Here is a 14,845-nt window from a genome sequence, read left to right on the forward strand (position 1 = left end):
CACTCTGCTTCTTCAGCCCATCGTTACTGTCACAAAATTGTTCCTCCAGTGCTTTTCAGTTGAGGATCTCAAAGAACTTCACAGATGTTATTGGCCAAGCAAAGTGAGGCCCTAAACACGATGGCATTTCTCTGTTTGTCTGTGTGCAATGCAATAACTTTTGAAGGCTGCATCCAGTGAATTCCAGAACTTCACGGAACATCCAAGGCACCAATGGGCAGAATCTGCTTGATTTTGGTGACAATCAGAACACTTGAAAAACCATTTGTAGGAGTGTCAAAGAGACAGACACAGCCCAACCCAGTTCCCGCATGCAAGTGGCTTTTCTTCGCTGCACTGCTCTCAGGGCATTACATGGCACCCCACACACTTCTGCCCTTACACAGGCAGGATACAGGCCAGCCCCATGATGGGGGGGATACACTTTGTTGCTTATGTAGTTGAGCTGTAGTGTTCCCTTCTCCCTCCCCGCAATCCCTTCTGGGTAGGGTGGCCATACACACATTCCTGGAACACTGGGCATTCCAGTACTTCTGGGAATGGTGTGGGCCTGCCCACGCTGGTGTGACATCGAATGTGCAGTGTGTGCAAGGTCACGCTACACAGGGGGTGCCATTTTTTAAGAGCATGATGCTCTGCCCCCACCAGTGTAATCCCCCATCCAATACTGGACAAAACCACATGCGGTTTTGTCTGAGTACCAGATGGGGGACAAACCCTAGAAAAGCAAATGACCGTTCAGTTTAATACTGAGTGAGTGGCCTGCCTACTTCTTGGGCCCAGCTTCCACCACTAAAAATGCTTCCTCTAAGGCTTGAGAATGGGGGGGAAGCAGAGACCTGGAGGGGAGTGAGCATTGTCAGGGGAGGGGGAGTGGAGTGGGAGAAATACAGCTCTGCCTACATAAGCAATGAAGTGTGCAACCCTCTAGGAAAGGGGACACATGCAGAGCCCCTGGCATGGAGTTGTGGGGGGAGAATGGGGCACCCTGGTATGGGGGAAGGGAGCAGTCTGGGCACAAAGAACCCCTGGCATAAGGGAGGGTGGTGGGGTGCAAGGAATAGCTGAAATAGGGAGTGGGGGAAGGGTAGCACATGGAGAGCTTGTGGGGGGAATGGAGAGATGCAAGGAGCCTCTGGTGCATGCAATGAACTCAGCTGACAGAAGCAGTGGAGTGTGTGACACCCATCCCCCATTTTATCAGGTCTCACAAAGCTCCTGTGGGGTAGGTCAGTATCATTGTCACAGATATACAAACCAAAGCACACAAAGATTAAGTGACTTGCTCAAGGTCAGGCAGCAACTCGGTGTCTAAGCCAAGAAAAATCTGTCCAAAGTCCTGGGTGCCAGCTGTCTGCTACCACTGCCATTAAATAGGAGGAATTCCTTATGACAAGGGCACTAAGATATATCATCAGATGCAATAATATGCTGTGCTCATTAGCAGGATGTGGCTGCATCTGCACCTCCACTAGGGGGCCACAGAAGGCTGAAAAGGGAGTGTGGCCAGAGTGAGCACAAGATGTGCTGATTCAGCACACTGCCTCAATCTGCTGGCAGGACTCGGGACCCCTGGCTGCAAACTGGAGCTACCTCTGCCAGTGGAAGCTCCAAGGGAAGGTGGTGGCGGTAACACAGCTTGTCCTCCTTTGGCGTGAATTCCTCCTGGGGTGGAGGCTTTTGCTGGAACAGGAAGGTGTGAATGGTAAGAAGGAACCATAGTGATGGTTATGGTGTTAAAAACATGAGAGAGAGAGAGAGAGAATGTGTGTACATGTACATACAGGAGAGTCCCAGCTTTGTCACCAACTTACTCTATGACCTTGGACAAATCATTTTGCCTTTATGTGCCTCAGTTTCCCCATCTGTAAAATGGAGATGATCATACCCATTTTTGTAAAGCACTTTCCTATCCTCAGATCCTCGGTTGGCCAGATGTGAGATATTACTGTAATTCACACCATTTTCGATCAGCACCAGTGTAGCTGCACCCAATACTGAGCTCCATTGCTACTGGAAGATAACTGCAGGAACATTCAAGGCCTAGGTTGGGGTTGGCGTGGAGCCACTCTGTCCCATAGGGAGTTTGGGGAGAATTGTCCTATAGTGCACAGTCCCTCTCTCAGCTCTCAAATATGCCAGGTTTGGCAGTGAAAGTTGCTCAGGCTTTGGCCCTGCCCCTGTTCCCTTTAGTGCATTATTCTTCCCCATGGTTAAATGAATAAAGCAGCAGGCACTGGGCTTTTCTAAGCTCAGACTCTGTAATTGTGACCGGCTGGCCCTTTAATGGGCATAGTGGGGGGGGGGGGAGAGCAGTGTCTCCTTGCACCTTCCTTCTCCCCCTGCAAACCTGCACAAAGGCCAAGCACAATCAGGCCCCTATTGATGAGATTTTCAAAAGTGCTCAGCAACCAACAGCACTTACTGGTCTGGGTGGGAAGGTGCTGGGTGCTGAGCTCTGGAAAATCCAGCACTGCAAATTGGAGAGATGCAGTGAAAGCATTAACAATAATGTGTTTTTTCTTTACAGGTAAAAGAACTGGGGAAGCATGTCGCTGGCTTCCTGGTTCAGATGGAATGAGCCACCGAGCCGGATTTCCCGAAGGAACCCCACAGAGATGGTGGTGGAAACACTAATGATGGAACTAGGCTGGCAGATCAAGCAGGCAGAGAAACAGCAACTAGAGAGAGAGAATGAGTATCGCAAGATAAAGACGGGCGTAGACTACGGCTGGCTGGTTAGCTACCCAAAGCCTAAGCACAGCTATGACATCAGCCCAGGGGAGCGGCTGCAGCTGGAGGACATGTGCACCAAAATACATCCCTCCTACTGTGGGCCAGTCCTAATCAGGTATAATGGAGGCTTTGTAGACACAGGACTGCTGCACGCCCCACAAAGTGAGGCAGCTTTCCTAGTGGTTAGAACACAGGACTGGGAGTTGGCATACCTGTGTTTCAATGCAGGCTGTGACAGTGACTCACTGTATGACCACTGGCCAAATAACCATTCTGCCTCATTTTCCCCATATGTAAAACAGGTATAATCATACTTGCCTTGCAATGTTAGTATGAGAGTCAATTAATGTTTGGTGCTTTCAGATACTCAGATGAAAGGTGCTACAGAAGTATTAAGTATTATTAATTATTATTAATTGTTATCATGAGAACCTTGTCTTTCAAATTTGCAATCAGAAAGCAACACTACATGTAGGATCACGGTGATATTTATTGCCATTTACTACAGCTGATTATTTCAAATAGAAGCAGAATGGTTCAAGTGGAAGTAATCTGGGAGGTTGCGGGAACAAAGATCTAATAGTTCAGGGTCAAAGTTTGTTAATACAGGGGTGAGATATGAAAGTATTTCCTGCTGCAAAGAAGAGATGCGAAAAGCAACTTCCAGCTTAGACAGGCTGAGAATGAGCTCCTTGTGTTTGACCAGCAAAATGCTCGCTTTTGGCTTACCTGGTAGAGTTACTATGGAGGGACCACATGGGTCTGTGTTTGAGGCCTGTAAGGTGCACACAGCCTGTCCAGCCACTGGCTGGGAGAAGCTCTGCTCACTGTTGAGTCAGCCTATCTGGCAGTCACACCGATCTCCTATTGTACAGATGGTTTCAGATTGGACGAAATAGATCTGAATCTGTAATAGGGCATCAAGCTTGAGAAGAGATAGAATTATTTAAATTTGATATTAAAGATGGGGTCTGCTTCTCTTCCTATTTTTGGCAGTGCAGATCAGTAGTGACTCCACTGAAGTCAATGCAGTGAGCCTGGTGTAATCAGGAGTGACTCCAGTGAGAGCAGTACACTTACCCTGGAGTAAAACTGATTCAGATGAAAGGAGAATCAGGCCTCTCTCCTCTCCCTTTGTTTTTGTTTTTTTAAGATACATTTCCCATTCTTTTGATTAGGAAACAAAAGATTTTGGGGGTGGGGGGTTACCTTTTTACAGGCATATACCTTTTTACAGGCACTGAACATATATCCCAAAGTGGTTAACTGCCCTCCTGTTTCCCTCTCTCTGGCCACCAGTGCCAACAATGCAGGGAAGTGAGCCACAGCACACCCTGGGGCCCTCCTGCTGCTGCCCAATGGGATCAGCTGCCCATGCATCCTTCCTGCAAATGCAAGGAGACTGGGAAAGATGCTCCTCTTCCCCCGGTGGGGAAGTTGCTTCTCTTCCTGTGGGATGGGACGGGGAGATTGTCAGAGGCTCCTCTGCTCCCTTGCAGGGCTCCCAGGTGATGGCAGAGTCAAGGATTTATTGATGGTTTAAACCAAAATGGCCAAATTGGCCCCTGCAGGGTTTTACCAGTAATATTCATCTGAAAGCAGAACAGTTCAAAATAGCACTGGCCATACACTCATTTGCACCCAGAACACAGAAACCACTATATGCCACACAGGAAGGAACGGAACCTGAGCTTTTTTCCTCTTCTTCTGGAGGACTGAGCAAGGATCCCCTGGCAAATGGGCATATCTCATGAGACTGGCTTCCTGTGATGGCAGTGGGTGGTTACTGGTGAAACTTGAGGCCTCCCATCTTCTAAAGTATAAACCAAAGATCAATCTGACTTACAACATGATTCATTTTCTCACTGGGTTGGATCACAAGAGGAGCTGAGTTTTTGCATCTTCCATTGATTTCTGTGGCTCCTGCAGCTGCTCAGCACTGTTCAGGCTTTGGCCCTACATTGCAGAAAATACATCTGCTTCCTAGTATTAGTTGGCTGTGTTTGTGAAGCAGTTGTGACTGAGGCCAATAGGACATAACCTTCCTTATTAGAAAGGATCCATCATCATCATCAAATTGTATTACAGTATGACCTAGAGGTGCTGGCCATGGCCCATTGTACTAGGCACTGTACATGCACAGAGTCAGAGATACTCCCTGTCCTAAAGAACTTACAAACTATTAGACAAGACAGGCAAAGGATGTACAGTCAAACCTCGCAATAACACGCCCTGCGATAACACTAATTCGGATATAACGTGATCATAAGTTGGCTCCCCTTTAAGGCCGTAATACTGTTTGCGTTTTGCCGGAATACTTTTTTTACGACATTTATAAATAAACAGCGTTCTTCCAGTCTTATAGGATAAAGTGACTCCTGGCCATTGCAGGCCCATTGCACTTAGTTCTTGGGTTGTACATGTACATGTGTATGGTGTTTGCCTATGAACTTGTTTTTAATTTCCTATATTTTTAAAAATATTTTACCGTTATGGATATGCCAGTTCGCAAACGCAAGTCATTTTTTGCCCAAGAGAAATTATATGCCCTGGATCAACTAAAGAAGGGCAAACAACAAACTCAGCTTGCTAGAGATCTAGGAATTAGCGAGTCCACTCTGCGAGGGTGGAAAAAAGAAGAAGAAAAGCTCCATAGCCTACCCTGCATTCTTGAAGAGGAAACTGGTTTACAGTGTAAAAAGGTCAAGTTTACTAATGATGAAAGCCTAGATTCAGCCTTGTACCAATGGTTTGTCCAGGCTCGCTCAGAAGGAGTTCCCATTTCTGGTCCTATTCTGAAAGCTCAAGCAGAGAAATTTGATCACCTTATCAATGGAAATGAATCCAAATTTTAAGGCGAGTAAGGCTGGCTGGACAGATTCAAGAAAAGGCACACTATAAGCCAAGTTCTTGTGTCTGGGGAAATCCGCTCCGCTGATAAAGAGGCTACCAATTCCTACCCAATTGAGCTTAAAAAGTTGCTGGAGGAAGGTTGCTACACAGCCGATCAAGTTTACAACTGCGATGAGACTGGTTTATGCTTTAAAATGTTACCTGATCGCATCCTCGCAACCAGGACTGATAGTCATAAACGAGAAGGCTTTAATCAGAGGAAGGACCGAGTCACTCTCTTGTTTTGTGTCAACAAGTCTGGCAGCCTCTGATGATCGGAAAAGCGAGGTCTCCCAGATGTTTTCATCATGTTAATATGAAGCCCCTTCCCTTTGAATTCACCAACAGCAAGAATGCATGGATGAATAGCTCCATATTTGAAGACTGGTTCCATAAAACTTCCTTGCCAGCCGTTCGGACTCATTTGTGAAACCTCAAGCAGGAGCAAAAAGCTCTCCTCCTGCTGGATAATTGCCCTGCCAATCCCCCAGCGGAAAATCTTGTCAGTTGTTGAGGCAAGATTAAAGTCTCTTATCTCCCAAAGAACACTATGTCACAAATCCAGCCACTGGACCAAGGCATCATATCGGTATTTAAGCAAAACTATCATTGCAAAATGATCAAGCGGATGGTAGCGAATAACAACTCCTCCATTGACACATCACTGGCGTCACTTAACGTGAAAGAAGTCTGTCACCTCAGCGGGAAAGCCTGGGATGCTATCGCTGCATGTTGCATTGAACAATGCTGGATAAAGGGTCTTGGTCCAGCTTTTCCATCATCTATGCACGATGATGGTAACGACAACGAGCCTGAATTTACAAGATTCATTGAAGATGACGTACATTTAGCCGAAGAAGCATTCAGAGAATATGAGCACAGTCGTCACGATATCCTCAACTGGTTTTCAGCTGATGACAACTGCCTCATATGTGAACACATCTCAGATGACGAAATTGTTGCAAATGTCAACGGGAAGAATGAAGCTGCACCACCAGAGCCCAAAATCAGTGGCACTAATGACGACGACACTGATGATGGCAACTCAAGTCCCCCACCAAAAGTGTCCGAGGCAGTAAAGCACCTAGAAGCCAGTTTGAGGTGGCTGGAAACTCAAGACGTGGACAGTATCAAAATCCTCCAACTCAGAAGCATTCTTGACTTTGCTAGAAGCCAACAGTCTGCGGCAAATAAGCAGACCACACTAGATTTTTTTTTTTTTTTTTAAGAAGTGATGAAATTTAGAATTATGGAGTCATGCAACCAGATTGACTCTGCACTCTGCGCAATGATTAGTATAGTCTATTTCACATGTTTCTTTCATGTACATGTAATTAAATTACTATTTTTGTGTTTAAAACATGCTGGGATAACTGTTGTTTTTTTACAAGACTTAAACTGACCGGATTGAAATGGTAAATTTTCGTAACTTCGCTATAAAGCGACCACGTATTTATTGCGATCGAATTTTTTGGACCCCAATTATCGTGTTATAGCGGGATTTCCCTGTATTATCCCATTTTACAAATGAGGAACATAAACTCGGGGAGATTAAGTGACTTGCCCAAGATCACACAGGGTATCTTTGGCAGAGCTTGGAATTCGGCTCAGAACTCCTGAGTCCAGTGACTTAATCTCAAGACCATCTGACTCTGTCATTCCACTCAAGAGCATCCCTTAACATTCTGTCATGCCATAAGTATAAAGATCACCATTAGTTTAAACACAACTGCTTGTAAAATAATCATCTTGCATTTAAAAAGACCCACAAACTTGTAATTGGAAATTCAGAGGCTGCACAAACAGTTGTAGCTTAGAAGAGGAGCCTTTGAGAGAGACAGCATACAATTCTGCAATCTGCATAACGAGTTACAGTGAAGTGCAGATAAAAGGTTCATCAGGATTACACAATAGCTTTTCCTTCCAGCTCAGGCATTTGAAGGACTACTGTCACATTTTGATACTCAGCAAGTTGATTATAATAGACTCCATTGTTAGGGGCCATGTCATAACATTGCAGGGTTCATTCTATTCATTGTATTTGCTATTGTTGGGCAGGGTCTCTTCCTTTGATAATGTGAATTGCTAAATTAAGAGTCATAGTAAGGAAAAAAACATCCAATGTCTTTTGTCATCAATGCCATGTGCTCCTCCAGAAGACCCAGGTGATTTTCATATGATCACCCAAGTCATCATTTGACTGATATCTAGCAAAAGCAACCTGGAGCTTTTGCTAGATATCAGGTATATGTCTGCAAATTCAACTCTATTTGGATATTAAAGTTTTTTTAAATTGAGATTGTCAGGTCAAACTGGCCTAAAATGTAGGTATTGTACAAAATGAGCATTTGCACAACCTAACAAAAATAGATGTTTCTTTGGTGGATTTTTTCCTTTTCAAATTCAAGAGGCATCTAGAAATAGGCCCAAAATGAAACCTAAAATTCAACTACCTTTCCCATCAAATTCTAAGGGATTCTGATTCATCTCTTTCCAATATAAACCTACCTCATTCAGTTTTGCTCTGGGTTGAATTCAAAACCAAAAGAGACCTGTTTTATATATCTAGGGTGAAATCCTGGCCTCAGTGAAGTCAATGGGAGTTTTGCCATTGACTGCCCTGGGTCTATGATTTCAATCCTAGTACCCAGATGCTAGAGAGATATGCACATTAGAAATGCTGACATTAGCCTAGATGGGCTGATTGATCCAGTTTAGATGCATCACACAATGGTGACGTTTTCAGGAGCATAGTTGATCTCACAAGATTTCTACAGTTAGAGCTGAAATTGTGCAAGAACAGTTTGTTGGATTTCACTGCTCTTGAACTTCAAACCTACCCCTAATCCAGATCTAATCACTGCCTATTTGGCTCATCTGTTGCCGAAAGTGAAACTGATTAGAAACAAAAGTGAAACCACCCACTCTGTTTACCATGTCCAAGATGGAGAGGAATGTAAAAAATTGCATACTTAAGAGCAAATCAGATTTTACTAAACTAAGGTATCATTAATACCACAAGTTATTAAGGGTTATAACTTTAGTAAGGATTATAAATAAGGAAGCAGATTTTATAGTTTACCTGACATTGAATGAGAAAGAAATTACTGAGATCAAAAGTTTATTTGCTCACAATTTACTGGCTTAGTTGCAAAGCTGATTTGTTTGGAGGGTGGGGGTTGGTGTGAACGATGCAATCTTTTGACCGTTAAGTAATTTTCTACAGTAAAGCTGTTTGTTGCTGCAAAGTATAACCAAAATGTTGTTTAACAAAATAATTTCGGGAATCAACTAGCAGCTAATCATCAGCAGTTAGTAGGTTATTTAAGCAATTCAAATAATTTATAGCCCCAGTTCAGCAAAGCACTTAAGCACCTGCATAACTATAAGCAAGTTCTTAAATCCCCCTGAAACATTACTTAAAGTGAAGCCTCATGCTTAAGTGCACTCCAGAATTGGGGTCATAGAAAGAACATAAGCAGACAAGGTTAGTGCTCACAAAATGGGCTGGCATGCAGCATAACCTGAATTAACACCAACTTCCACTGGACAATTCCCGGACCGAAGAAACTACTTTTAACATCAGATATTTTAAAGAATAGTTTTGTTCACGAATTATACTTTGAAAATAAAGATGTAATCTTCTGATGAGTAAAAAAATGCTGTTACCTACCCAGCACGAGGGGTTTTGCTAAACATAAAGGATTGTCTGCTTTGAAATTATTCTCTGACAGAACGCTAGGGTGTTAACCCAGCCTAGAAGAATGGCGACCTGGATTCCGCTGAACAACTGCATGTAAGAACTCTGTGCCCTAGTGTAACAATAGACACTGGAACTGATGGAACTGTGCCTTGTGAATAGTTTTACCCCTGCATCTGTGTCACACCTTTTACACCGAAGCCACCATAAGCGCCAACTTTTCCCGGCGCCAGTGGGTGCTCAACCCGCCCCCGTCCCCGCCCCGACTCCACTCCTGCCCTGCCCCCATTCCAACCCCTTCCCCAAATCCCTGCCCCGGCCTCGCCTCTTCTCCCTGCTTCTTTCCCAGCGCTTGCTGCCGTGAAACAGCTGTTTCACGCAGCAAGTGCTGGGAGCTAGGGGTAGAAGTGGAGCCACGGTGTGCTCAGGGGAGGAGGCGGAGCGGAGGTGAGCTGGGGTGAAGGGGCCGGTGCGGAGAGCTGCCGGTGGGTGCAGAGCACCCACCAATTTTTCCCCATGGGTGCTCCAGCCCTGGAGCACCCACGGAGTCTGTGCCTATGGAAGCCAGTACTGTTGGATCAGTAAATATTGCATTTGACTGATACTCCTGCTAATCTGACTAATACTGGCATGGAAATGCTTAGTAAATGATGGTTTCCATATCTGAGAAAAGATTCAGGAATGCACCTAGTGCAATTCTGAATGGCATTAGGGATGCTGACTGAGGAGATATCTGAGCCATTAGTGATTATCTTTGAAAAGTCATGGAAGACAGGAGAGATTCCAGAGGACTGGAAAAGGGCAAATATAGTGCCAATCTATAAAAAGGGAAATAAGGGCAACTTGGGGAATTACAGACCAGTCATGTTAATTTCTGTACCTGGAAAGATAATGAAGCAAATAATTAAGCAATCAATTTGCAAATGTCTAGAAGATAATAAGGTGATAAGTAACAGTCCACTTAGGAAGGAACAATCAGTTGCACACGTACAAAATGGGAAATGACTGCCTAGGAAGGAGTACTGCAGAACGGGATCTGAAGGTCGTAGTGGGTCATAAGCTAAATAATGAGTGAACAGTGTAACACTGATGTTTACTTTTTTTGCAACATTCTGGAATGTATTAACAGGTAAGCAAGACACAAGAAGTAATTCTTCCAGTCTACTCTGCACTGATTAGGCCTCAACTGGAGTATTGTGTCCAGTTCTGGGCACCACATTTCAGGAAAGGTGTGGACAAATTGGAGAAAGTCCAGAGAAGAGCAACAAAAATGATTGAAGGTCTAGAAAACATGACCTATGAGGGAAGATTGAAAAATTATGTTTGTTTAATCTAGAGACGAGAAGATTGAGGGGGGACATGATAACAGTTTTCAAGTACATAAAAGGTTGTTACAAGGAGGAGGGAAAAAAATAGTTCTCCTTAACCCCTAAGGATAGGACAAGAAGCAATGGGTTTAAATTGTAGCAAGAGCAATTTAGGTTGGACATTAGGAAAAATTTCCTAACTATCAAGGTAGTTAAACATTGGAATAAATTGCCTAGGGAGGTTGTGGAATAGCCGTCATTGGAGATTTTTAAGAGCACATTAGACAAACACCTGACGGGGATGGTCTACATAATACTTAGTCCTGCCATGAGTGCAGGGGACTGGACTAGATGACCTCTCAAGATCCCTTTCTGTCCTATGATTCTGTGTGCTTGTTCTGGTATGGAAGGGAACCCAAACAGTTTAGGGGGGAAACATAGTGACCCTGATTTTGTGATTAAACACTCTGCTCTGGGCAACCTTTGTAACAAGTGTATCTGGTTCTTATTTGTCTGACCACTCATCCCTCTGTGGTTGGTGATGACTCCTCCCCTGCAGCATGCCAACTAATATGACGTGGGAGCCATGCAGATTTCTTATCAGGGAGGCAGTTTGTTAACCATATGCCAGCTAAGCATTAATTCCCTTGGCAAAGTCCTAGATAATGGGCAGTGGGGTTTAGTGAGTGTAATGTTCTGACTTCCTCCTCATCCTTCCTTCTTGTGTTGGAAGCTGTCAGAATTTGATGTTTGCACAATTACTATGTGCATAGAAGAACATGTCTGTCATTGGTGCTGAAGAAGGGGAAAGGTACACGAGAAAAAGATGCACAAACCCATTCTAGATGTTGAAATATGAGAAACAGGACCTGATGTGGGAAACCAACACCCTGCACACAATGTATTGATTACACCCCAGCTGCTTGAAGGATCCCTCAACAAGTGACAAACTTCAGGCCCAATCCTGCAGTGCTTACTCAAGAAACACTCCTATGGATTTTTGCCTGAGAAAAGACTAAGGACTCTTATCTTACTGTAAGAAAGCACAGAAGTAAGATGACTGAAGCTCATATCCATCTTGACTCATCCTAAGGAGCCAAAAAGCAACAAAATTAAATTGGAGATGAGGAGGAAAGGATCTGAGACTGATAGTCGATACATTTTTTTTAGTTGGAAAAATTACAGAAAAATAAACATTTTCAATAACTAGCTGTTTACAAAAGTGGCTTATGGATTGAAAAAAAGTTTGCTGTCATATATTTACTCTGTTAAAAATAACAATAAGGTGATTTGTCTCAGGAAAGGCAGTCTCTCCTGTGATGCACAAGTTGCCATGGTTAATATATATTTTTGTCCAGCAGCAACATAAATAGATATGTAAACCTCAGCTGGAGAGTGAGCTGGCTCCTGCCTTGAGCCTGTAATAACCTGCCCACTCTTCCTACTGAGAAATAGTTACCTCTTTGTTCCACATACATATTTTGCGCATTATATCTAGGAACACCCCTTACTTGGTGTGACCGGAGTCCCAGTGGGGGCCAGCTATACTCACTCAATTAGGGTGAACTGCAAAGAATGGGGCAGATAATCCCCATAAAACTGGTGGATATTCCAATACCTAGATTTACCAAGTCAGCATAAAACAGCTTCTTTATTACCTTACTGGTTACTCAGAAGTCCAAACAACACAGTTCTCTTAAAGTGATCCAGCCTCAGGCCTCCATCCGGGTACTAATGTCAAATAAGATTACTTATTTCATCATAAAAAAGAAAAGGTTCTACCAATCCCAAAGGATTGGACACATTACCTCCCAGGTTATTAATATTACAGATCTTACCCAAATACATGCTACAGCTAATTCTTATTAACTAAACTAAAATGTATTAAAAACAACAGAGAAAGAGTATGGTTAAAAGATCAATATACTTAGAGACATGAGTTCAGTCCACTGAGGTTCAGATTCATAGCATAGGTGGTGAGCTTTGTAGTTGCAAAGAGTTCTTTCTGAAATAGTTCATAGGTTATAGTCCAATGTCCATATATCATATTCAGAGCATACCAGCATAACTGGGACCTCAGTCTTGTCACTCAAACTTCCCTGATGAAGCCTAAGCAGATTTGAGATGACAGAATCAGGACCCAAGGATCTTTTATACAATTTCATGTCTTTTGATAAGTTGGAGTTCAAAAGGTAATTAGCATGACTTTTAAGGAGGTCCATCTCCAGTACTTAGCTATAGAATTAACGTAGGCAATTTGCTTGTTCCTCCACCATTCACAGTATATTTCAAAGAGAGATGAATACCGAGATATCCCATGTTTAAAATGCATTTAAATGCTAGGATGTTCTTTTGATCTCTGAACTATCAGAATACACCATAGACAGGGACTGTTGGTTACATTGTCCACACTACTTATACATATGTAAATACACAAAACCACAAACATTATCTCCCCACATGTCTTTTGAGAGTTATTTATTTTGCAGGATGTTTAACCCTTTCTAGCCATGCGTCACACTTGGCAATTCCTTTTGCTGCACTTATGTGCCCCTAATGTGCTGACATTTTAATGGGCAGAGTCAAGGGGCTAAATCTACATTCCCATTTTGTTTAAAAAGCACAAAACCTCAGATAAATTATTTCAATTTTTTTTAAATGTCAGTGAAAACAGGCTTTGGGATTGTTTATGTTCATTGAAACATGCTCCTATTCAAATGCTGTAGACTTCTGTTCATGAAAATACAGAAGTGAAACTGACCATCCCAAAAAGAAAAGGAGTACTTGTGGCATCTTAGAGACTAACAAATTTATTAGAGCATAAGCTTTCGTGAGCTACAGCTCACTTCATCGGATGCATTTGGTGGAAAAAACAGAGGAGAGATTTATATACACACACACAGAGAACATGAAACAATGGGTTTATCATACACACTGTAAGGAGAGTGATCACTTAAGATAAGCCATCACCAGCAGCAGGGGGGGGAAAGGAGGAAAACCTTTCATGGTGACAAGCAAGGTAGGCTAATTCCAGCAGTTAACAAGAATATCAGAGGAACAGTGGGGGGTGCGGTGGGAGGGAGAAATACCATGGGGAAATAGTTTTACTTTGTGTAATGACTCATCCATTCCCAGTCTCTATTCAAGCCTAAGTTAATTGTATCCAGTTTGCAAATTAATTCCAATTCAGCAGTCTCTCATTGGAGTCTGTTTTTGAAGCTTTTTGTTGAAGTATAGCCACTCTTAGGTCTGTGATCGAGTGACCAGAGAGATTGAAGTGTTCTCCAACTGGTTTTTGAATATTATAATTCTTGACGTCTGATTTGTGTCCATTCATTCTTTTACGTAGAGACTGTCCAGTTTGGCCAATGTACATGGCAGAGGGGCATTGCTGGCACATGATGGCATATATCACATTGGTAGATGCGCAGGTGAACGAGCCTCTGATAGTGTGGCTGATGTGATTAGGCCCTATGATGGTATCCCCTGAATAGATATGTGGACAGAGTTGGCAACGGGCTTTGTTGCAAGGATAGGTTCCTGGGTTAGTGGTTCTGTTGTGTGGTGTGTGGTTGCTGGTGAGTATTTGCTTCAGATTGGGGGGCTGTCTGTAAGCAAGGACTGGTCTGTCTCCCAAGATCTGTGAGAGTGATGGGTCGTCCTTCAGGATAGGTTGTAGATCCTTGATGATGCGTTGGAGAGGTTTTAGTTGGGGGCTGAAGGTGATGGCTAGTGGCGTTCTGTTGTTTTCTTTGTTGGGCCTGTCCTGTAGTAGGTGACTTCTGGGTACTCTTCTGGCTCTGTCAATCTGTTTCTTCACTTCAGCAGGTGGGTATTGTAGTTGTAGGAATGCATGATAGAGATCTTGTAGGTGTTTGTCTCTGTCTGAGGGGTTGGAGCAAATGCGGTTATATCGTAGAGCTTGGCTGTAGACAATGGATCGTGTGGTATGATCTGGATGAAAGCTAGAGGCATGTAGATAGGAATAGCGGTCAGTAGATTTCCGATATAGGGTGGTGTTTATGTGACCATCGCTTATTAGCACCGTAGTGTCCAGGAAGTGGATCTCTTGTGTGGACTGGTCCAGGCTGAGGTTGATGGTGGGATGGAAATTGTTGAAATCATGGTGGAATTCCTCAAGAGCTTCTTTTCCATGGGTCCAGATGATGAAGATGTCATCAATGTAGCGCAAGTAGAGCAGGGGCGTTAG

At 43.5% G+C, this 14,845-nt stretch overlaps 1 protein-coding gene across 3 annotated transcripts in view; it reads left to right on the forward strand.

Annotated features, from left to right (window-relative positions):
• Positions 1-14,845, forward strand: part of RD3 (RD3 regulator of GUCY2D) — a 43,504-nt gene that overhangs the window by 19,756 nt on the left and 8,903 nt on the right. For 2 of the 3 annotated variants that reach the window (XM_043511785.1, XM_038394273.2), the window contains exon 2: positions 2,531-2,851. In XM_043511785.1, the coding sequence (XP_043367720.1) occupies positions 2,550-2,851 (302 nt within the window). In that variant the 5' untranslated portion in view covers positions 2,531-2,549. Of the gene's footprint in view, positions 1-2,530; positions 3,039-14,845 lie in introns of all 3 variants that reach the window. The other variant, XM_038394275.2, reaches the window with a different exon arrangement.

This window comes from Dermochelys coriacea, chromosome 3 (assembly GCF_009764565.3).
Source record: "Dermochelys coriacea isolate rDerCor1 chromosome 3, rDerCor1.pri.v4, whole genome shotgun sequence".
Taxonomy (NCBI): Eukaryota; Metazoa; Chordata; order Testudines; family Dermochelyidae; genus Dermochelys; species Dermochelys coriacea.